The sequence below is a fragment of the Pristis pectinata genome, chromosome 27, assembly GCF_009764475.1.
Source record: "Pristis pectinata isolate sPriPec2 chromosome 27, sPriPec2.1.pri, whole genome shotgun sequence".
Lineage (NCBI taxonomy): Eukaryota > Metazoa > Chordata > Chondrichthyes > Rhinopristiformes > Pristidae > Pristis > Pristis pectinata.
The window spans coordinates 7630631-7655018 of record NC_067431.1 but is presented as its reverse complement, the minus strand read 5'-3'; the positions used below and the strand labels follow the sequence as shown (position 1 = coordinate 7655018).

General features: G+C 43.5%; 1 protein-coding gene across 1 annotated transcript in view; it reads left to right on the top strand.

The window, feature by feature from the left end:
• The window catches only part of robo3 (roundabout, axon guidance receptor, homolog 3 (Drosophila)), a 483277-nt gene extending 477402 nt beyond the window's left edge, over nucleotides 1-5875 (top strand). Inside the window, 1 exon segment of the mRNA XM_052039748.1 lies at nucleotides 3316-5875. Within this exon segment, the coding sequence (XP_051895708.1) occupies nucleotides 3316-3327 (12 nt within the window). The 3' untranslated portion in view covers nucleotides 3328-5875.
• The last annotated feature ends 18513 nt before the right edge of the window (nucleotides 5876-24388 follow it).

Here is a 24388-nt window from a genome sequence, read left to right as displayed (position 1 = left end):
CAGGAGAAGTGATGGAAGCAGATTCAACAGCAACATTTAAGGGACTCTTAGACAAACTCATGAACAGGCAGAGAATAGAGGGATACAGATTATGTGTTGGCAGAAGAGATTAGTTAGACTGGCATCTTGGTCGGCACAGGCATAGTAGGTTGAAGGGCCTATTTCTGTCCTGTACTTTTCTATGTTTCTATGCACAGAAGAAGGCTGTCCATGCCAGCTCCCAGCAGAGCTATCCCATCAGTCCATTTCCCACTCAATCCCTTCTTATTTCCCTGTAGACCTACAACTTATTATCCCTCACATGCCCATCAACTCCCCTTTGATTTGTTTTGCCACTGGCCTGTACTAAAGGATAAGTTACAATTGCCAATTAATCTACTAGTACATCTTTGGGAGGTGGGAGGAAACCAGAACAGCTGGGGGAAACTCCCACAGTCATGGAGAGAACATGCAAAACTATGCACAGACAGTGCTTGAAATCAAGATCAAACCCTGGTCCAAGGAGCAAAAAGGTAAAAAATCACCATGCCAACTGCAGCAGGTCAGTAATAGGCCCAACACCACCTTGCAGGACAATAAATGTGGTCTCTCCAGGATTACTCATATCCTATCTCATCACATACCTTGTAGCAACCACATGCAGAAAGCACGAGCATTGTTAGCCTGATCAAAAGCAACAAGTTTAGTCCATTTTTCCCCTGGGCAAAGTAACTAATCCTAATCCTGCTGTTTGTCCATCCATTAGAATATTCTGACAAGTTTTCTAAAGACTTCACATCGTTAGGGGTTTCTTTGTGCAGGAAATTCGATGCTAAAGTTTTGCAATGTGCTGACAGAAAATAGATTTTTCAGGAATGTAAAATCCTGCAGGAAATAGGCCAATTCTGTCATTGTTTTTGTAATGGACTAGGTCAGACATGGTGGCCTGGCAGTACCGGAACTAATGTGGGGGCACGTATAGATACTGCTTCGGGACCTGGACATTTTGGTAAATTTAATACATATTGTTCAGTAGGAAGCAAAGCTCAGTTAAAGAGTCTCTGAAATCCTGGCTGTGCTGTTTATTTCACATCTGCTCTAACGTCAGTGATTTTCATCACCATTAGGGTTGTGGCCTTCCAGATCTTAGTTATAAATGACGGGACTTAATCTGTCAAAATATTATCTACAGTTAAAACTCACCAAACTCAACATTCAATCATAATTATTTGAGGAATTATTTTATATTAAATTATTCAATTTCTTTACAAATGTCTAGCCTGTTATATTCTGTTCAGTCTGTACCCTAAAGCATGTATGTATGATAAATGTCTCCCATTTCTTTAAAGACAGCTTGTACCCTACAGGGGAAAAGAGTATTGAGCAATCTTGAAGTCTAATGAATTGAACATGCTTTTAATATATGAATTACATACATAAGGATAGACTTCAAAGTGTGCGATGTGGCGATTTTTTCTTTGCTGCCTAAGGTCAGAATATTAGAAAAATGTGAAATGGAATCAAATATCAGAGATAGTGCAATTTGATCACCTAATGAGCCTAGAGAAACCTGTTCCTGTTTTTTTTGGTTCTCTCATGGGAAAATGCTGCTTTAACAAACTTTTATTTTTGCAATGTATAACAGATATCTTTAAAGGATTTATTTAAGCCTGTAATCACATTTCCCCCACACTTCCCCCTGCCACCCTTCCCGCCCCCAAAACCCTCCCATTGAGAACCGGGTTTCTTGGTCTGTGAGCAGGTGCCATGGAGATCCAATGACAGTAGCCACCTCCCAGAGACTGCTTGTCAATTCTTGTATGTTTGAGGGGTGGGATAGTGAAGGGGCCACAGAGGAGGGAACTGCATTACAAGTTTAAGAGCACTAGACTAAAAATATCCTTGACGAATTGGTGTTCTCTTTTACTCAAACTAATAAACGTTCAGCCAGGGAGTGACAGCCACAAAATTGATTGACTCAGAAGTTCAGAAGTTGAAGTTCATTCTTTCACAGCCAGACAAATGTTCAACCAACTGTTACACTTCAAATAAGAAAGCTCTCTAATATCAAACCCTTCATCACTACCTCGTAGATCAGCAGAACAAAGCCTCTCCCACTGAGCATGAAGGGGAAGGTTGGGGGAAGCCTTTAACATTGAATAAACAATGACACATGTTGAGAAAAATTGCCACCTACAGCTTCCCTCATTGTTGCAGCCCTGCTTCACTCTATCTCCCTAAACCTGGTCAGTTGTCCTTCACCCCACCCAGTTCCCAAGTTCCACATACAACATCCTTCTTGTGCACATCCTTCTCACAGCTTTGACTCAGGAGCCAGCACAGTCTGCAGTTGCACAAGTGAAATTTGAGGAGGGATAAGTGAGAAGTGGAAGGTCATGACTTGAGAACAGCAAATACATTAGGCCAAGGAAGAGGGGCAGGAGGGCATGTTGGAAAGAAGAACAATAGACATTGTGTTTTCAGAAGAGCACTGATGGAATGGAAATGACAGTATTACATATGAACATCTAATCTCCCATGCATAGGTAGCAGTGTAGCCATTCAGACCCTGAGCCTAGAGACTGCAGATGCTGGAATCTGGAGCAACAGACATTCTGTTGGAGGAACTCAGCCAGTCGAGAAGCATCTGTGGGAGGAAAGGAATTGTCAACATTTTGTGTCGAAAGCCTGCATCGGGACTACAACCCTGCATTGAGTCCTTGTGCAGGGTTTTGGCCTGAAATGTCGACAATTCCTTTCCTCCCACAGGTGCTGCTCGAGCCGTCACGTTCTTTCAGCAGGTTGTCTGCTGCTCCAGACCCTGAGCCTGTTCTGTCATTTGGTTAGAACATTCTGTACTTCAATGTATCCACCTTGATTCTATATCCCTTCCATCCTTACTTAACAAAGATCTATCAGTCTCAGTTTCAAAATGTTCAATTGACTCCTGCCTCAACAACTTTTTTGTGGGAGACTTCCACTTCCATTGGTAGGAAGTGTTTCTTGATCACATCTCAATGACCATCTCTAATATTAGCTAATATTTCCTGCACAGAGTCACAGAGACATACAGCACAGAAATAGGCCCTTCAGCCCACAATGTCTATGCTGACCCTTGTTCTGGATTTTATCGTCAGAAAAAATAGCTTCTGTCCATCTACTCTGTCGGACCATTTAATCATCTTGAACAGCTCAATAGGTTCACCCTTGTATATTCAAAAAACTACAGACCTTGTTGATGCAACATGCCTTCATACTTTAACAATTTTAGCCCCGGTGTGATTTTGTACTGATCTATGTTATTGGTGTTTAATTTTTGTTTTCGGTTATTTTCAGGACAAAAGATGAACAGAAGACAGGAATGGGCAAAAGAACCAGGCTGTAGGTGAGGTCCCTGACAGAGGCACCTCCCACTCTCTTCTTCCCAACCCTGTACAGAATAATTTGCCTTGTATGAAAAAAAAATCAAAGTTTGAAATTTGAGAAAGAACCTTTTATGTTTAATTTATGACATCAGGAAAATCCATGTTAACTTTGTAAATAACTGGGATTTTTTTTTTGTTTTTGTTTGTTATTAAACATTTCCTGGCCTTCTGGTGAACGTATTTATAAATGGAAAAAAAAAGATAATGTTGGATATTATAAGGTATTTGTCTGAATGTGCCAATCTTTTTCAATAGCAAGTATGCGTTTAACAGACTAAACTAAAAAAATATATATTTGCACTCTGTAACATACATGCACAACGCATTCTGGATCCTCCCGAAAGGTCCTGTAGCCCATAGGACAGCCAAATTGAGAAACACAGCTCAACCACGGATTGGATGGATTAACCACTGGCTGCACAACCTATGAATGTCCCCATCTGTGCGCCGAGATGATGCTTTTTTAGCGGACCGCAATACTGAAGTGAATATGCGTTGGAACAAGCCGTTAGTTTATGCTTGCTGGGTGAGAACCGTTCTATTTGAAGATGAGTCTGTTGGAGGTGGGAGGGTATTGGCTGCTGGTATAAAGTTTTAATAAGATTGAATGTAGCCTGATATTTTGTTGTATTAAAAACATTTCGTACAAATGTTCAGTAGATAAAATATGAGTGGTTATTTATCTAGAGGTATATAGAAATACAATGTCTGATGCTCAAGAAAGGAAATTGACCATTGACTGATAATAAAAATAGGGCACACATCTCAGCTGGAGGTTTCTCCTTTCTAAGTGAGATTTTCTCATGTTTTGAATAACGTCTGGCAATGCTAAATCACAGAGGTAGGTTTGACAATGTAATACACCCACAAGATAATGTCACTCTGAGGTCATTAATTCAAATATCAAGGGAAAGGCCACAATTTTGAGGCCAACCCAATCTTCGGCACATTACTAAACAAATACCTGGCTGGGATATGGACTGAGTGCAGAAACTATCATGCCTCATATTCCAATCAGTTCTTTTGGTGCTTGGGTTTCTACGTTGAGAGTAAAATGTTTTTTTTTGTAAAATGAGTTCGTTTTGAGTATTTATGCCTCCCTGCACCCTACAAATCAACCAAAATTTTTCACATCCCTGGATTGGTTCCTGGCCTCTGTCAGGTCTGGTTCTGGTTCTCTGATTGGCTGTTTAGTAAAAATGGCCAGCACTATATTAAATAGTGAGAGTACATTTGAAGAGGAGGGTTATAACTCTAGGTAAATGCAATCATGACCAAACTACTACTTATGGCTCAACAGATTAGTAATATTTCAAGAATAGGTTAAATGCAGCCAATGAGGCTTCAACAGTTGACCCTAACACTGTGATACTAAATTGGATTTAGTTCCGCCACTTCAGTTGGAGGTGGTTTATTTAAGTGTCAGGTGAAAACAAGATTGCATTGGTTAGTTTTGGCTTACCATTGTCATCTCCCCTCCCCTCTGGTGGTGGAATAGCCTCCTCATGCCTGTTGGAATACTATCCAAAACTTCAGGCAAGGACGAAAGTTTGATGGACAAAGACATTCCAAGGTGGACTCTTGAATCTAGCGAGAGCTGCAAAATATTGCAAGGTCACCTGCATCTTCAGCCATAAAGACAAAGAGATTGCAAAGATACCCAAGGCCATTCCAGTCTTCCATCATGGTCTGTGATGTTGCAGTCCATTCTCTAGATAACACTCCTAATGGAACCGCAAAATTCCCAAATCATTCAGCCTTCCATATAATGCAAGGAAAAGCCCCCTGTTATAGTGAGCAAGAATATAAGTAGAGCGCCTTCAGCACTGCCAGGAATTCTCACATGGCCCTTTGATAATTGTATTTCTTGCTTGTATTCATGAGTGAAAACGGTGGGAATTCCAGTGTGTATGTGATCCTGTGTACTGCAGAATTATTGCTATGCCTGCATACACTTCAAGAACTCCACAGCACAACTGTTGCCATGTATAGTACGAAGAGGCTGAGTGAGATTTCTGTAGGGACAGAGTTGTATTGTTTTCCCACCGGGGCAATATTCCAGTCATGTTTCAGGCAGAGGAAATAGTGACTCAAATATCTGAGCAAATACACTGTGGGGATAGTTGAATGCTGGTTAAATGGCCCTAATGGTCAATAGGCTGCCTGCCAGCTGCTTGAAAGAGGTTAAACAAACAAACAGGCCCTGGAAAAGACAACCTGTACATTATGTGCCATCAACACGAAGACCCATAAGATTGAACCACACTCATTAATTGGTTAAGCAATTGTAGAGTGAGCAGCAGTTGTCCCTCTGAAGTAACTGAAAGTGTTCTTGTTTTTTCTGTCACTCATTCACGGTGTAAAGTCAAATTGTACCAAAAATACTGTTATTGTTAGACCTGACCAAAAATATTCTGGTTTTCTCTAACCCGAAGACTATAATTTTTTTAAGGAATTAAACATTTTAAAGAAGCCAAACAAAAATGCCTTTTTTTTTCTTTTTAATGTTTCTGATATGTTTCCGGTTATGGGTGTCTCTTTATGTGAGTCAGTATGAAGGGTTCATGATAAGTGGATATCTCCAAGTGTGTGGGTGAGTTTGACTGTGAGTGTTACCATGAGAGAGTTTGTACAGGTCCTGAAATGGTCCTTATCATCTGTCTCTCTTCATGTTACTATTTACACATGTCAGTATATGCATGTGCAGTGTCATGTGCCAATGTAAGTTGTCAGAATGAGTATGTACAGCATTGTATGTCAATGTGAGGGTTCCAGATTGTGTCTTTATCAGTATGAGTCTGCTAATATATGTGTGCATGACCATCTGTATGTACCAATTCAGTTTGTGCTTCAGTGTGGAAATGTTTGTATCAACAGGAATCGATGTATGAGTGGGATTATGTTGCTGTGGCTGGGTACTTACAAAATCTGTCTGAAATTATGTGCATATTAATGGAGTGTGTGGACTACAATAGAAGAGTGCATGTGTGTGTGCATTGGTCCAAATAAATATATCCTCATGTTTGTATACTAGCAAGAGAGTGCACATTAGTTTACATGTATGTCAGTATGCATTCCCCTGTGTGTATGTTGTTAGTGCTAATAATGTCTGTAAAGGTGTCAGTATGAGAAAAGTATTTGATGTCAGTTCAGTTGAGTATATAAGTTGCAGAAGTACACACAGATATGCTGGCAAAATTTGTAGACATTGTAACTGACATTAGATAGTGATCAGTTCCAAATTTACTGAACAACTGCTGTCACACTGTTTATGCAAAGTATTAAACATCAGCATGATCTATAGACACTAGATACATAGACTTTAAAAATTAAATACCACTAAATGCTACTATTGAGTCATCTCCACTTCTGCAACGTTCACACTGAATTTCCCTCCCTTTGATGTGCTTATAGTGGCTTATATTTGTTTAATAACTGATGCAGTGATGCCTATCCTAAATCACTTATATTAAGTTGCCATTTACTAGTTACATAACCTTTCACAATCTCACAATGGTCCAAAATGTTACTCGCACAATGAAGCACTTTAGAACTGTAGCCACTGTTACAATGCAGGGAACAAGGCAGAAAGTTTTGTGCTCAGCAAGATCCCACAAACAGCAATGCGAAACATGACCAGCAGCAGAGCAACCAGGGCAATAGCGAATGAATTGTATTTTCCACTAAGCTGATTTTTTTTAAATTGAAGTGATGATCAGATGATACGAAACAGGCTGCTGATTCATTATTATCGATTTACATTGCTTCTGAAGAACAGTTTCATTCCCGTACCCTTTTAGTGATGTTGCTGAAGGGATAATGTTGGCCAGTCACTGAGGGAACTAAGTGACTTGCATGAGGTGGTGTTACTGAGCTAATTGTATTTGGAAAAGATTACTTACATTTCTGAGGCTGAGTAGCTGGCCCCGTCGGTCATGCTGCAACTTATGTTGTTTATGTTGAATTTATCGTGCCAAGTCACTGTCACCTAGATGGATTTGGTATTTTATTAACTTAGTTAGTGGTGGTTTATTTTACTGAGTATTGATCCTTGTTATGTTATTAACTACTGCTACCAGGTTACTTGTACTGGGTTTCATATACTATGTACTGACACTGAAATACTCAGCTTTGATTCACTCATGCCCAGAGGGAATTACAGTTAATCCAATAACTATACTAGTCTAGCAACTGGATTGCACCTATTTTGGCTGTGCTGAAAGATCATTGCGACTGGTGCTAGCACCAAATTGATCCTCCTCAAAATATCAGAAAGTGGGAGAGAAACAAGTTTGCCACAGTGTTAATGTGTTTTACGCTGAGAATGAAGTGTTGACTACATACCATCAAAGTACATTAGTTTATGTATATTTCTAAATATCAATTGTTATCTCAAGTACATCACTGACCAATATCCCCAACAACCTGCATTAATTACAATTATACATTATTGCCAGTGAGTTCTCAAGCCCTTTAAACTAATTTGAATTCTTCTTAAACTAATTTGAATTCTTCTTGTGACTCCTCTCCTGCATGCACTGTGTCTTGTAACTTGATCATCTTCTCATGGACAATGGATATTTTCTCTTCCTGCTGTCCCTTTCATGGTTAGAATATTGGTACCTCTACCACCCCTCTCTGATTGTCTCCAGTGCTCACGTCTCAGCCAAACTGTTTTCTGTTCTTATTGATGCATGTCGGCTATCATGTATTCAGACAACATCAGTAGCATCACTCATGGGATATTTGGAGCTCGTGAGTTGCCTTCACATTGCAACAAATCCTCTCTCAAGGCATCCAGCTCAGCTCATTCAACCCAGTTGATAACCCTGAACACAACAGACATCAGTTTCCCCCAGTAACAAAAACAGAAAATGCTGGCAATGCTCAGAAGATCAGGAGGCAACTGTGGAAAGAGAAGTAGATGCAATGGCTCAGACTGAAGATCCTACAAGAGAGGTGTGAAAGTAAAATTAAAGTTCGTTTTGAATTGCAGAAAGATTTAGGGAACGGATTGGATGAGGTCAAGCTTTCCCAGCTGATCCAATGTTCAGGGAGTATATGGTAAATTAATGATCGACTGCAGAAGCAAGTTTTGGTCAACACCCTATTGAGGACAAGAGAAACAAAAACTGGGCACTCTTCCTCAGAACTTACACAGCCACATCCACTACAGCAGCAGCGTCGAATTGAAATGTCAACACCTTGTGCCAGTGGATTCTTGCAATTCACCAGAGTGTTTGGACAAAGGCTGTTTGAAGAACGAAGGCTGTTCAGCCTTTGTTCAAACACTCTGGTGAACCAGCTGTCTCATGTCCTCCGAACAAGTTAGAGACTTATAAAATGATTGCTGCTGAAATCTACAAATATTCCGCTGCCCAGAGGAAGCAAGATCGCTATCTCCATCATGCCCTAGAATGAAACAGCTCATCAGATACAGTGCATCACTCCAGGACATCACACCCTGACTACAGTTCTGTGGGTTCTGAGTTGATTGATATGTTCTATGCAGGATCCCATTGGATGGATTGACTGGGTTATGGCACGTTCTTTACACTGGTTGTACTTGGCCTGCACATGCATCTGCAGAGAGAGACAAAGTACTCTCTGACTTTCCGATTCTCCTTCACCAAATTAAAGAGCCTTGAGATACAGATTCGCAGAAGTTGTTGAAGATATTGCATTATTTTCTGAAAAAGTTTTGAGGCTGTCCTTGAAACATTTCCCTTGTCCTTCTGGAATTTGTTTGCTTTGTTAGAGCAAGACATAATGTTTGCTTCAGGTGTTTGGTGTTGGGCATACATATGATGCAGCTCATCCATTGGAGCCAATAGGCCTTATCAGAGCCCTAATGCCGGGAATACTGGCCTGGGGAAAAACTCTGACATTGATTTGCTTATCCTGCCAAGGGAACTACAAGATTTTGCTTTGGTTTCACTTCTTCAGTACCCTTAGGTTCCTACTATAAGTTCCTCATTTCTCTGGCACACACAGGAGGACTTGGTGCAACAAATGATCTGCTGGAGGAACTCAGCGAGTCAAGCAGCATCTGTAGGGGGAAGGGAATTGTCAGCACCGGGGGTTGAAACCCTGTGCTTAGCTTGAGGTCCTGGTCTTTGAACACTTATTTCTACTGGTGGCCAAAGACTATGCTGGCACATTGACTGAGCTCCAAACCATCATTGTTTCCTTCAGTGAAGCGTACAAAAGGATGGGCCTCACATGAACATCTAGAAAAGCAATGTCTTTCACCAGGCTGCACCCAGCACAAAACTCAGCCTCCAACAATTAAGGTCCATAATAGGAACTGGATCAACGTGTGTCACATCCAGGAACCAATTCACAGCAACATCGATGAAAACTCCACCACCACTGTCTGCACCAACACATTGACTGGAAGCCAGAAGTCGTGACATGAAATATAACACTCATGCAAGCATGCACACATAGACGCACGTGCACACACACATGCACACGCATGTATGCATAGTACATGCACACACACATGAACACACACATGAATTCAGACATGGAGAACAGGAAGGAAGAGTAGACGAGGAGGAGGAGGAAGGGGGTTTGGTGGCTGATGATGAAGAACACAGTGCATCCTTATACCTGACATTTTACAGCACTGCCTCACAAAGGATGGGCAGGTTGGGTTAGAGGGACGTGTGCATGGGGCGGTGAAACTAGCACTGGGGTGGGGTTGGGTGGGGGTGGGAAAAATGGGGGGGGGGCAATAAAAATGCTGGGGTTCCTCAGAAAGTCAGCCAGTATCTGCGGAGGCAGTAACAGAGCTAACATTTCAAGTTGAGGACTCTTCAATAGAACAGAACTGGAGGTCTACAATCTGGCATAAAGCTTAGAGAATCATTGGCTTGATCTATTAGCCCCTCAATGCATCTTCATGCCTATTACTCTCAGCTGTAACTAATCTGACAGTATTATGCATCATCCAGGTTCTTCTGGCTGGTTATTGCTATTATTGAGGGTATTTAAAGAGGAGGCAGATACATTTTTGATAGATCAGAAAATTGAGGGAACTGGCAAACGTGAGGAGATTAGGCCCGGGGCAGATCAGCCATCATCATATTGAATGGTGGGGCAAGCTTGAGGGAATGAATGACCTAATCCTGCCACCGTTCTTACCTTCTGGTAATGTGTTGGTGGTAATGATTGGAGTGTGGAGAGGGTCATGCGGGAAGAAGGATCGCTTTATCGGGGTCACTTGTTGCCTGTGCAGATGATGTCCCTCTCCTTCGCTTGGCTAGGAGATAAGGCTATTGGAATTGAGTAGGCCCATCCCTCCAATCACTTCCATCATCCTCCTGCTCCTCTTGCCTCTGCTCATAGTCAGGCTCTGGTCTTCCTCTGCCACTGGCTGCTGTCTGAGGCTTGCAAGGTTGTGCGGCATGTAATACAACGCAAAAAAGTCTCTTCAGTTGCTGGTCATGTACTGTAGGTAACCCCACACTGATGCAGGCAATGGGATCTTGAGGAGACCAATCACATTCTCCATTACTATCCTGGTTTCTCCCATCTTATCTCTGCTCATCTGGTTGGACTATTGTGAGCAGTCATGGAAGTAGAGTGTATCCCTTGTCTCCCAGGTTCCATCCCACAGCACGGTAGCAGTCAGTGAATGTCTCCAGGATGAAGAAGTCACAGCAGCAGCCAGAAAACATGGTATACACCATCAGGACATTCTTCACATTGTACATTTGGTGAGTGGAAACCCTCCTGTTGATGAAGATCTAGGTTATTATTAGGACCTCCTCTGGGAACATGTGTGCAGCCAATGGATGCCCACTCTCAAAGGAAGCAGTAATGCAGGTAAATCCCAGTGCCTGAGGAGTTTCTCTCAAAAGTGAAAAAATACTCAATGTATTGAACCTCAGTTACCTCTCTGGGCAATAAATAGGGAGATATGGTAGAAATCTTCTGCTAATCTCTGGAATCATCCAGTGGCCCAGAAGTTAAGAGTTGGCAGGATCTTCATAGAGTGAACAGGCCAGGAACATGAAGGTGGTGGAAGATCTTTCTGCAGTTTCACAGATCCATATTATTACCTGTGCCTGTGTCTATATTATTCTTACAACAGGTCCAGGTAGAATATGGCATCTCTGAAAACTGTCTAGGAATTAATTGCTTGTAGATGGGCACGTTGATGCCTCTTGTCCCAAATCCACCCTTAGTGCTTTCCACACCTATCCAGTATCCTTCAGTAATGGAGGTATTGTCAGAGGTCTCACCACTGAGGGACTCGTTGATAATGCAGCTCACCAGATCAGTGCTGGACAATGAACACTTCCTGTTAGTTACAGCGTGCTCTCTAGACTATGGAAGGTGTCTGAGCAGTCTACAGTTAGATCTGAAGCTGACCTCTGAGGTCACTCAATGTCAGCAGGGTCCCTTTAACCATCAAAACAAGCAAGAGACTGGGGTTGGGCTCCTTTGATGATTTTATGAGGTTTGTTGCCTGAAGCTTGGAGTTCTAATTAACATTGGTATGGGCAGAGTCAAGTGCGGCAAGACTAGTGACATCAATAGGTAGACAGCCAATGCCGAGAAAAGGTCAGACATGCAGCCAGAGGTACCAGTCCAGTTACACAATAGGCTTCATTTCACCTGGAATGATTGCTCTGGGTAAAATTGACTTTGGATCGTGTAGCACTTAACAAGCGGTGTCACATAATTCAATTCCTAAGTCACAGTGCTTCAATTGATCAGGTTATTCACCGCTCTCAGACATGTTAATGAACAACACCACAATCACCCATCCAGGACAGTACTGAAGACATGTACTGAGCATTCACCTTGTCAAATGAAATATCCATGCACAAAGAATTTTTTTTGTCATATATTTTATTCTAGATAAAAATTAGCTCAGCTAATTATTTGCAGTGAAGGATGTAAGTTTGAATCAATTGTCCAACGATTGACCCCCCACGCTTCAATAGGGAAATCTCCTAAAAATTCAGGATTGCCCAAACTGCTGCCTTTAAAGGAGGATCCTCCTACACTTCGACAAAAAGGGTCAAAAGGTTCATTTAGCAGGCAGAAGTGCTCTACATTGGCCAGAATGACTCATTGGCTTTAAGGTTGGCATGTTAGTGCTTATCATTGCAAGCAATATAAACACATTCTGCCACTCCACCTTAAGTTTCAGCAGTGGGTGTTGCAGTGGCACAGTTAGTAAAGCCACTGCCAAGACCTAGGTTCAATCCTGACCTTGGGCACTGTTTGAGGAGTTTGCACGTTCTCCCTGTGATAGTGTGGCTTTCTTCCAGATACTCTGGTTTCCTCCCACTTCCCAAAGACGTACGGGGTGGTAGGTTAATTGGCCACTGTAAATTGCCCCTAGGAACATAAGAACATAGGAAATAGGAGCAGGAGTAGGCCATCCATCGAGCCTGCTCTACCATTCAATAACATCATGGCTGATCTGGACATAGACTCAGAACCACCTACCTGCCTTCTCCCCATGACCCTTAATTCCCCTACTATGCAAAAATCTATCTAACTGTGTCTTAAATATATTTAATGAGGTAGCCTCCACTGCTTCCCTGGGCAGGAATTCCACAGATTCACTACTACGTGCGAAAAGCAGTTCCTTCTCACCTCCGTACTAAATCTACTCCCTTGAATCTTGAGGCCATGTCCCCTCGTTCTAGTCTCACCTACCAGTGGAAACAATTTTCCTGCCTCTATCTTATCTATCCCTTTCATAATTTTATATATTTCTATAAGATCCCCTCTCATTCTTCTGAATTCCAGCAAGAAAAGTCTCAGATGACTCAATCTCTCCTCATTGGCTAACCCCCTCATCTCCGGAATCAATCTGGTGAACCTCCTCTGCACGGCCTCCAAAGCCAGTACATCTTTTCTCAAGTAAGGAGACCAGAACTGCACGCAGTACTCCAGGTGCGGCCTCACCAGTACCCTGTACAGTTGCAGCATAACCTCCCTGCTCTTAAATTCAATCCCCCTACCAACGAAGGCCAGCATTCTATTTGCCTTCTTGATAACCTTTTGCACCTGTGAACCAACCTTTTGCGGACTCATGCACAAGGTCTCCCAGGTCCCTCTGCACAACAGCATGCTGCAATCTTTCACCATTTAAATAAAATCTGGTCTTCTATTTTTCCTTCCAATGTGGATGACCTCATATTTACCAACATTGTACTCCATCTGCCAGACCCTTGCCCATTCACTTAACCAATTTATATCTCTCTGCAGACTTCCCGCATCCTCTGCACAATTTGCTTTTCCACTCATTTTAGTGTCATCAGCAAACTTAGAAGCGCTACACTCGGTCTGCTCTTCCAAATCGTTAATGTATATAGTGAACAGTTGCGAGCCCAGCACCGATCCCTGCGGCACCTCGCTCACCACTGACTGCCAACCAGAGAAACACCCATTTATCCCAATTCTCTGCCTTCTATTCATTAACCAATCCTCTATCCATGCCAATACATTCCCCCCAACTTCATGCATCCTTATCGTATGGATAGGTCTTTTATGTGGCATCTTAGGATATAGAACCTGTGGGAAGACAATAGAATGTAGGGAGAATGGGACTAATGTAGAATTAGTGTAAATGGGTGGTTGGTCATCAGCACAGAGATGATGGGCAGAACGGCCTGTGTCAATACCATAATACTCTATCAATCTAATCCTTTTCTTTTGAGATAGGCACCATAACATGGATGATTTAAACCCCACCAGCGTCAGACACAATCTGTAGAAGCTCTGCAGTTTCCATCTACACCTGGAGAATGTGCCTTACATGACAAGCTGAGTGAAGCTGTAGCGGTACAGGTTACTATGGCAGACTCACAGTTTTTGGTTGCATGCTATGCTTCCTTTTCACACAAAAATAAACTTGTCTAGGCCTGAGTGGGACCAGACTTCCTGCATCTTAATGAAAGTTCTGGACACCCGTAAGCCTGGAAGCTATAGAACTGCTTCAGGTTGTAGGCTACTTCACATCCAGCTATTTAAATGAGCTGAAGAACTGATGAAGTTTGATACCTCCTGACTGTGAGCAACAGGATTCTCAGAGCATGCAGAAGCAAGCCTTCACACCCACAGTATTGATACACCAGGGACCATTCTCTGGCCTTTGTCCTTGGAAGCATCTATTCACAGGGCACCATCGGGAAAAGTGGGACAGACTTCTGTTGCCCGGGGTTACCAGTGCTTCCCTGGAGGAGGGGCCATGGAGCAGAAACAGGAGGAACCCTCCCAGAATTCCCTCCAATTGCCTTCAAAGTAATTTGATAAGTTGCCATTTTCAGGAAGGCTTTCCCCAGTGATTCCCGGGTGGATGGGACCGGAGGCTGTTCAACAAACAAGCTAAGGGGGTAGGAAAGGGATTGGCCTCTGTGACTTTCAGACCGGGGATGGCTGATTGCTGCTTTCTCGAGCATCAGCAATGGAATCTGGGAAGTGGTATTCCACAACTCAGGAATCAGAAGCAGAGCCTCAAAATTACAGGAGGAAGTTAACAAGCCTGCAGTGGGGAGACATATGTGACAAATTAATTTCAGTGTGGAGAAGTGTGAGCTGATACATTTTGTCAGAAGAGTAAGGGGCCACATGGGGCTTGGAAAACAAGACTGCATGTAGAAGGGATGTAAGGGGATCTGGGAGATACAGGTACACAGTGCTCAGGATTGAGACCACTAGTGAAATCTGTGCTTAAGAGGGGTCAATATATAGACGGATAAGTTGCTGTCATTGCTGCTATGCTGAAAATCTGGTTGAGGGCTCAGCCCGCCACTGTTGTTCCCAAACTATGATACTGTGATCTCATCACCACGTGACTCTTCAAATGAGTCACTGAGGCGATGCACAATGACTGCCTTTGAGGATGATGTTGAGCAGCTTGGGGTGAGCAGTGCAGCCACACAGCACTGAGCACAACCCTCCCTACCATCAAGGACATCTTCAAGAGGCGGTGCCTCAAGAAGGCGGCATCTGTCACTGAGGAGCCTCACCATCCGGGACACGCCCTCTTCTCGTTACTACTGTCAGGGAGGAGGTACAGGAGCCTGAAGACCCACACTCAATGATTCAGAAACAGTTTCTTCTCCTCCGTCATCAGATTTCTAAATAATCCGTGAACCCATGAACACCACCTCATTATTCCTTTTTTCCCACACTATTTATCTATCTATCTATCTATCTATCTATCTATCTATCTATCTATCTATCTATCTATCTATCTATCTATCTATCTATCTATCTATCTATTTATTTATTTATCTATTTATTGTGATTTTTATTTTGTAACTTATATTAATTTTATGTCCTTGCACTGTACTGCTGCCACAAAACAACAAATTTCATGTCATATAAGACATGAAATATAAGACAGCGATAATAAACCTGATTCTGATTCTGATCCTGATCCTGATCCTGATCCTGATCCTGATTCTGATCCTGATTCTGATTCTGATCCTGATCCTGATTCTGATTCTGATCCTGATTCTGATCCTGATCCTGATTCTGAGGTGTGGAGAACAGGACTGTACACTGGCCAGCACAGTAGGTGTGGGACATTGCTGGAGACCAACAGCATCTGTTCCAATTCTACGGTCTCTCTCATCACCTGTTGGCTGCTGCCTCCCTTTCTCTGATTAGATGTACAGCTCTCCCCAGCCTGGAGGTTTCTGGATGGTAGCAAGCTCAACTGTTCTCATCATCCTCTGAGTTGCTACAGCCAGATGGGGAGTGGGAGGGGAGACATCAGCTTCCATTGCATCCAACATGGAGTGATGTAGTGGTTAGCGTATTGCTATTACAGCACCAGTGACCCAGGTTCAATTACGGGCACTGTCTGTATGGAGTTTGTACGTTCTTCCCGTGTCTGCGTGGGTTTCCTCCGGGTGCTCCGGTTTCCTCCTACATTCCAAAGACGTACTGGTTAGGAAGTTGTGGGCAAGCTATATTGGCACAAGAAGCATAATAACACTTGCGGGCTGCTCCCAGAACACTCCAGGCAAAAAGACGCATTTCACTGTGTATTTTGATGTACATGTGACCAATAAAGATATCTTATCTTTCTGGGTGGTCTGTCAACACATTTGACCAGGTGCCCAGCACTCATCACAAGGGCCAGGCTGCAGCCCTGAGCCCCACATCTCACCATTCAGGCCGACCCTCAGAAGCAGCCTCTGCACATTGCCTTTGCAGTCCCCTCCACATTGATCACCAGGCGATGACGTCACCACTTCATTGCTGCCAAGTTCTGGCAAAGCAGCACGCAGCCCGAGTGGTTGCCTTTTTTAGAGTACAGGGGGGTACATTGCTTTGAGTACCCAAGACTAAGAGTGCTACAAGGAATCAACACTGTGCAGGGTAGCACTATGCGGGGTTTCAGTGAACAAAGCTCACCAAAGGTACCACCACAGGTTACTACAGCATGTGCAAGGTGGGAGCTGGGCCAACCACCCAACATAAGCTCCACCAGGACCATGTGAAAGGAAATTTGAAGCGATGGACAGGCATGTACATGAATGTGGCCAAAGCCACAGTTGTGATGTGACCATCCCAGAAGGAGTTCACACAGTCATCCCAGGAACAGAATTAAGGATCTGTTCAAAAGTCAGAAAACTTCACTTCCTAACTCTGAATAAGAATGTAAAAAGCAAAAGAAAAACCAAGAGCCTTGGTTAGGCCACAGGAAGCTGAGCGCACAAAAAACAAATAAGACTGCTGGAATCTGAAACAAAAGGAGAAATGCTGGAGGAACTTAGTGGGTCAGGCAGCATCTGTGGAGGAAAATGGACAGCTGATATTTTGGGTCAAGACCCTTCATCTGGACCTGAAACATCTACTGTCCATCTTCCCCTACAGATGCTGCCTGACCCACTGAGTTCCAGTGGCAGTTTGTTTTATTCTCCATTTTCCAGCATCTGCAGTGTTTTGTATCTCCTGTGGGACACGAGCTTTGAATGCACCCGTTGAACAACCCAACCTGGTTCTGTGCTGTAGATGCTAAAACAATGAAGGGTTGTCTTTTGAATCAGGACTTGACCATCGATAATACAGTGCCATTCAAGGAGGAGCTGAGATATTCCCCATGGCCATGGTGAAATGTGAAGCCTACAGCCATCAAGATTATCACACAGAGTTTCTGGCCATTTTCAAATTGTCTGTGGGATCTTGCTGTGCACCAATTGGCTGTCAACTTTCCCCTCATTCACCACAACTTGAAAGTGCCTGAGATCGTGGTTGGATCCATATATAAATCTAAACACAATTTTTTTGTTTGTCAAACACTTCCCTGAGCTATTGAATCTCCTCCTGAAACCACAGTAACTCCACGTACATTCTCAGACTTCACATTTCCTTTTGACATCAAAGGAGGCCATTTGGCCCACTGAGTCTATGCCGGCTCTCAGAACAATCTCATTCCCCACTTATTTTCTCTGTACTTATTCTCTCTTACACTCTTACATGGCTATTAACTCCCCCTGATTCTCCTCTCACTCGCCTACACCTGGGGTAATTCACATTGGTTAATCAACCTACACCTAGGAAGCACTTGGGAGGGAAGCCACATGATCACAAGAAGAGTGTGTAAACTCCATACACTCAGCACCCGAGGTTAGGATTGAACCTGGGTCACTGGAGCTGTAAGGCAGCAGCACTACTTGTTGCTCCTGCTGTGCCATTTGACCTGAGGGTGGCCACTGTTGATTAAGATTAAAGCATACTCCCTATTAATAGCAAGGATGGCAGATTCCATAAGTAAAGGAAGTTACTGGACGCACAAGGGGAGTGGATTCTGTGGGAAAGTTATGACTGCATGTCACTTCCTGTCAGTACAGGAAAGGATCTAGTGACTGAGCAGGAACTTGCTCAGCTTCCTTTCATTTGGAGGTAGCTGATTGCAGGGAACTTGTTCCCGTTAGTGAAGTCCGAACACAATTTCCCAGCAAGTGCTCTGGACTGATAGAGTCCTCCCACTGGGAAATAAAAGCAGCAAAGATTCCCTCCCTTTTTTCTCTGCTGCCTCTTTGTTCTCCGGGCTGTGACTAATCTTCACAGGACTTCCAATCACAGACGCACAGCCGAGAACGAGCTAGGGAAAAGCTTTCATGTCACCACCTGTGGAAAAGAACTTACATATGTAACATCTTTCACACCTCGAGGGCATTCAGAATGGAACCCCATCAATGAACACTTGGGCTGTAGGTAGCCAGCGCAGCTAATGTGTATACAGCAAGATCTCACAAAGACTGCAACAAGATATTAAACACTTAGTCTGTTTTAATGATTGCATCAGCTGCAGGAAAACTATCAACCTGCCCTTATTTGAAAGATGCTGTAGGATCTTTTATACCCACCAGACATGGTGGATGTGACCGGTTTTATATTTCATCAGAAAGATAGCACTCTGACAATTCAGCCCTCCCTTATCATCACAACAAGGTTTGGATCTCATGTCTCGGAAGTGGGACCAAGTCAAGTCGAGCTTATTGTCATGTGCACAAGTACGATGAGGTACAGGTGCAGTGAAAAACTTGCTTGCAGCAGCATCACAGGCACATAGGTACAGAAAACACACAAAACATAAATTGTGCACAAATTATACAAGACAGAGAAGAGAAGAAAAAGATTGGAAAAACAAGGTATTAGTGCAAAAATAACACAAGTCAATGGTACTGCAAGAGGTGGTCCATACTGTTTTGTTGCTGAGGTAGGGTTAGAGTTGTGCAGGTTGGTTCAGGAACCTGATGGTTGTAGAAACGTAATTGTTTCTGAACTTGTGGGACTTCAGGCTTCTGTACCTCCTGACAGACGGTAGCAGCGAGAGGATGGTATGGCCCGGATGGTGGGGATCCTTGATGATAGATGCTGCCTTCTTGAAGCAGCACCTCCTGTAGATGCCGTCAGTGGTGGGGAGGGCTGTGTCCATGATGGACTGGGCTGTGTCCACAACTCTCTGCAGGTCACAACCTGAAGATTCAGAGATAAGAATGTAACCACGGACAATGTGGTTAATTAACCTATTAACTGCATCTTATAGACCAGCAAGCGAGGTTTAAAATACTGGATGCTGCTTTCATGTACATTCAACCATTAGTGTTGGCAAATCAGCAATGTGTAAGGGTGCACCTGGCTCAAGACTGGACAAATAATTGGAAGATTCTTCAGCAATCCACTAGGAAGTCTTCAGTTAATATCGGACCACATTTAGCTCAATTCAAGCAATAAAAGTGCTAAAATCTAAAAGAGTTATAAATACAAGCCCTGGGGTTTGTGGGTTTGCACAATTTCAATGTGGCTTTGATAGAAGCAGAGAGAGGAGACATAGGCGGAGGGCACAGATACCGCCGAGGTGTTCACAGTATCAGGCACAATGTGACGTATTTCACATTTATACCCTGTGCTTGTGGAAATTTTACTGTTGACTTGGTCCAGCTGTTCTTCCTCACTGCAATGCCATACCTCACCCCCAATAACCCTGCACTGGAGAGAAGTAAACTGAAAAATGAACAGGAACTTTTGTCACCTTCAGAAGCAAGATCACTCCACTTCAGTCATCAAATTACAGTCCTCAGAGACCGAGCTTCAAATCATCATTGCCTCCTTTAACCCCTTTAGGGGAGAATGCACCTTATGCTAAACATCCAGAAGACAAAGATCCTCTAACATTTACCAACCCTGTACAACCCTGCCCCCAACAGTTAAAGTCAAAGTCAAAGTCGAATTTATTGTCATATGCACGTGTACATGTATGCACAGGTGCAATGGAAAGCTCGCTTGCAACAGCATTGCAGGCACATGGCATCAGATAAGCAGCATTCACAAGAAAACCATAAATTAAACATAAATGATGCACAATTTTTACAAGAAAGAATACATTAGAACAAAAAAAAGTTGTAGTGCAAAGTGGTCACAGTGTTGCTGTACTGAGGTACTGATTAGGGTGAGCAGGTTGGTTCAAGAACCAAATGGTTAAAGGGAAGTTGCTGTTCTTGAACCTGGTGATGTGTAAAGTCCATGGTGAAACCCTGGAAAATATAAATCACTTTCCATATCTTAGGAAGAACCTTCTCAATGAAGACAGGCATTGATGATGAAATTCACAACCACCTCCAATTTGCCAGCAATGCCTTTGGAAGTGTGTTCAAAAACTAAGACCAAACTGGGCACCAAACTCATAGTGTACCCAGCCACTGTGATATGTGCCCTTCATACATTTCAGAGGTATTGATAAATTACAATAGTCAGCTCAAAGCACTAGAGAAATACCATCAGTGCTATGTCTACAAAATCTTCCATATCCATTGGCAGGATAGGCAAATTAAAGCCAGTGTCCTCACCCAGATTGATGTTTCCACCATTAAGGTTCTGATCATGCTCGACCAGCACCAAAGTGGAGCAGTGTGGTTGGGGGAGGCGGAGAGGGAAGTGATGGGGGGGGGGGGGGGGGGAAATATTGTCCACATATCTGACACCAGATTCCTAAGCAAGCACTCTGCTCTGAGCTTTGCTGCGGTAAGAGAATTACAGGAGAACAAAGTAACTTCTGCATGGATGTTCTCAAAGTCTCCTTCAAAACAGTAACACCTTCACTGACTCCCTTTCCCAAGACAGCTCAAAACGGAGAAGGACCATCCAGGAAAGCACAGGACACCTTGATCCTCCATGTTGGGCAGATGCAGAGGACATCTGCAAACAACAGAAGGAGCGCACAGCATTCCAAACAACTTGCCCATCAGGCATCACATGCCCCATCTGTGGATCCCAGGATTCACAGTACTGAAGTGAGCATGATATCCTCAATCTGAGGCACAAGAAACTGCAGATGCTGGAATCTGGAGCAACACACAAAGCGCTGGAGGAACTCAGTCCAGATGAAGGGTCTTGACCCAAAACATCGACTGCCTATTTCCCTCCATAGATGCTGCCTGATCTGCTGAGTTCCTCCAGTGCCTTGTGTGCTGATCCTCAATCTGAGGGATTGCCTAAAAAGATATAGAAAGTTCATGTCAGGAAAGCAGGAGATCCAATCCCTTGTCTGTAAAGAGTTCAAAGAGAAAAGAAAGCTATGAATCTATATCGAACATCAAGCATCCCAAAGCACTTTACAGAGAATTAAGGGCCTCTGAACTGTGGTCATAACCGTAGGAAATGCAGCTGTCAAATTGCATAAGGCTGAGTCACAAACTGCAATGTGGTAATGGCCAGATAATGACCATAAGGCTAATGGTGTTTGACTTCATTAATGCATAAATCCTATGGGCAACTTCAAGCAAGGCCAGACATGGGATTGAACATGGAAATCCAAACGATGCTGTTCAAGATGAACCATTCCACAATTAGCTTTGTAAAAATGCCATTCCATGGACTACCCCATTATCAAGTCATTATCAGCGAGGAGGCTGATGTATTTGTACAACAAGGTAAACCCAACCAGAAAGTCATGTTTTTTAACAACCTGCTAAGTGTTAATGGCTCGCAGTTAGTTTCACAGGCATTGAAAATTAATTATTAGAAGTGTGGAATATTAAGCCTTGAATTTGAATCTGCTTGTGTACATTTCTCATGTATAAAAAGCTCATAAAAGTGATGTTACCTGGGTTATATTTTGCCCACAGGTGTAATTGTGCCCATTGGGAAATAGACTCATGCACTGCTGTGGGTGGCTGGCATCTTCAAGTCTCAGACACATACCTAATGATGTAACAATTTGCCCACCACACACATCCTGCCAAACTAATATAAGCTCTTGAGCACAAACTAAGACCTTTGATAAACACTCACAGAAATACTGGAATCATATTATGTAGCTATTAGCAATAAGGTAGCAATTAAAGAGTCTGCACTGTATCACCTGAAATCGCCTCTCCCCTGCCTGTGTGTACTCCTCCCCCTCCCCCTATCTTCTTATTCTGGCTTCCGCCCTCTTCCTTTCCAGTCCTGATGAAGGGTCACGGCCCGAAATGTCGACTGTTTATTTCCCTGCATGGATGCTGCCTGACCCGCTGAGTTCCTCCAGCACTTTTTGTGTATTGCTACACTGTATAATAATATCTTGCATACAGGATCCACCAGCCTTTATTTACAACACTCGGGATAATGGAAGCTGCATCAGTATTCATCTCTTCAATCTTGGTACGAATCACATCTGAGCTTCATGCTGCATTTACTGGCCCTTTGATCAGCCCATACCTCAGGATGATACTTGTTGCATAAGACTTGATCTGGGCAGACTGTTACATGAAGATGTGTCCAGACACACAAAAGGTTGATGTACACCCACCTTCCCTGAGTTTTCCTTCAACACCATGCAAGCCTATAGTGCAGTTGAGTCACGCGGGGCAGGGTAGGATGGGGAGTGTTCTTTAATGTCTGTTCATCTTCTTCATGATCAGTGCAGAAGTATTACAGCAGCTTTGTGTTTTTCAATCAGCTCCCTCAACAGTAATGGTATCGGAGAGAAACCAAGGACTGCGGATGAAAAACACTCTGATGCTGGAGGAACTCAGCAGGCCAGGCAGCATCCGTGGAGAAAAGCAGGCTGTCAACGTTTCGGGTCAGGACACTTCTTCAGGACTAAAGATAAGAAAAGGGGAAGCCCAATATATAGGAGGGAAAAGCAGAGCAGTGATAGGTGGACAAAAGAGGGGAGGCGGGGTGGGCACAGGGCGGTGATAGGTAGATGCAGGTAAGTGATAGTGATAGGCAGGTGCGGGGGAGGAGGGGAGAGCAGATCCACCGGGGGATGGGTCAAAGGTAAGGAGGAAAATAGGGGAAGGGGTAGAAAAAAGAGAGATAGCTTGGAAAGGGAAGAAAAGAAGAGGCAGGGTTGGGGGTGAGTGTTGGGGGTGGGAAGGAGTGTGGGGATAACTTAAAGTGGGAGAATTCAATGTTCATGCCATTAGGCTGCAAGGTTCCAAGACGGAAAATGAGGTGCTGTTCCTCCAGTTTGCGCTTGGAATCCTCCTGGCAGTGGAGGAGGCCGAGGTCTGACATATCTGTGATGAAGTGAGGGGGGAGTTGAAGTGACTGGCAACGGGGAGATGCAGATCGCAGTTACGGACGGAGCACAGGTGTTCTGAAAAACGGTCACCTAGTCTGTGTTTGGTCTCGCCAATGTAGAGGAGGCCACACTTGGAGCACTGAATGCAGGAGATGATGTTAAGGGGGACGCAGGTGAATCTCTGTCTCAGCTGAAAGGACTGTTTGGGTCCCTGGGTGGAGGTGATGAAGATAGTGTAGGGGCAGGTGTTGCACCTATGGCGGGGGCAGTGGAAAGTTCCTGGGGTGGGAGCGGGATGGGTGGTGGGGGAGTGAACTATGGAGCTTCGGAGAGAGCGGTCTCTGCGAAAGGCAGAAAGGGGTGGGGGGGGTGGAAGATGTGCTTGGTGGTGGGGTCCTGTTGGAGATGGTGGAAGTGTTGAATACGAAGGCTGGTAGGATGAAACATGAGGACGAGGGGACACAATCCCTATTGAGTCTAGGAGGGGCCTGAAGTCACACACGATTCTGTATGTAAAATAGCACTGCTTTTACCGTATATTTGCCAATTTTCACAACGTTTCATGGGGATCCATGTGGGCATTAAAGCTATGCACAGGACATGTGTAGTGCATTGAAATTTCCTCCAAGTTTTAACTGATAGAGATTTTAAAAATATAAAATATTAAATTATCTTTCAAACTTTTTTCTTTCTTTTTTTTCTCTTTTTTAATCCAATCTTCATTTTCCTTTCTTTGTTTTGGTTTCTCTAACCGATGTGACATTGTATTCACTCATGCTTCTCAGTGGCTGCTTTGTCATTCATTGAGGTGGTACATAGTTGCTTTCTATGTTCAGATGCCTTGATTCCCTCCTTCTATCCTTATCAGTCTGCACTTACAGAAATTTGAAAACAGAAAAGTTTCACCCGAATGACAATGAGGGAGTCCAAATAATGACGGATGCCATTAGAAGCCTGAAACTCTGAAAGTGTGACTCTT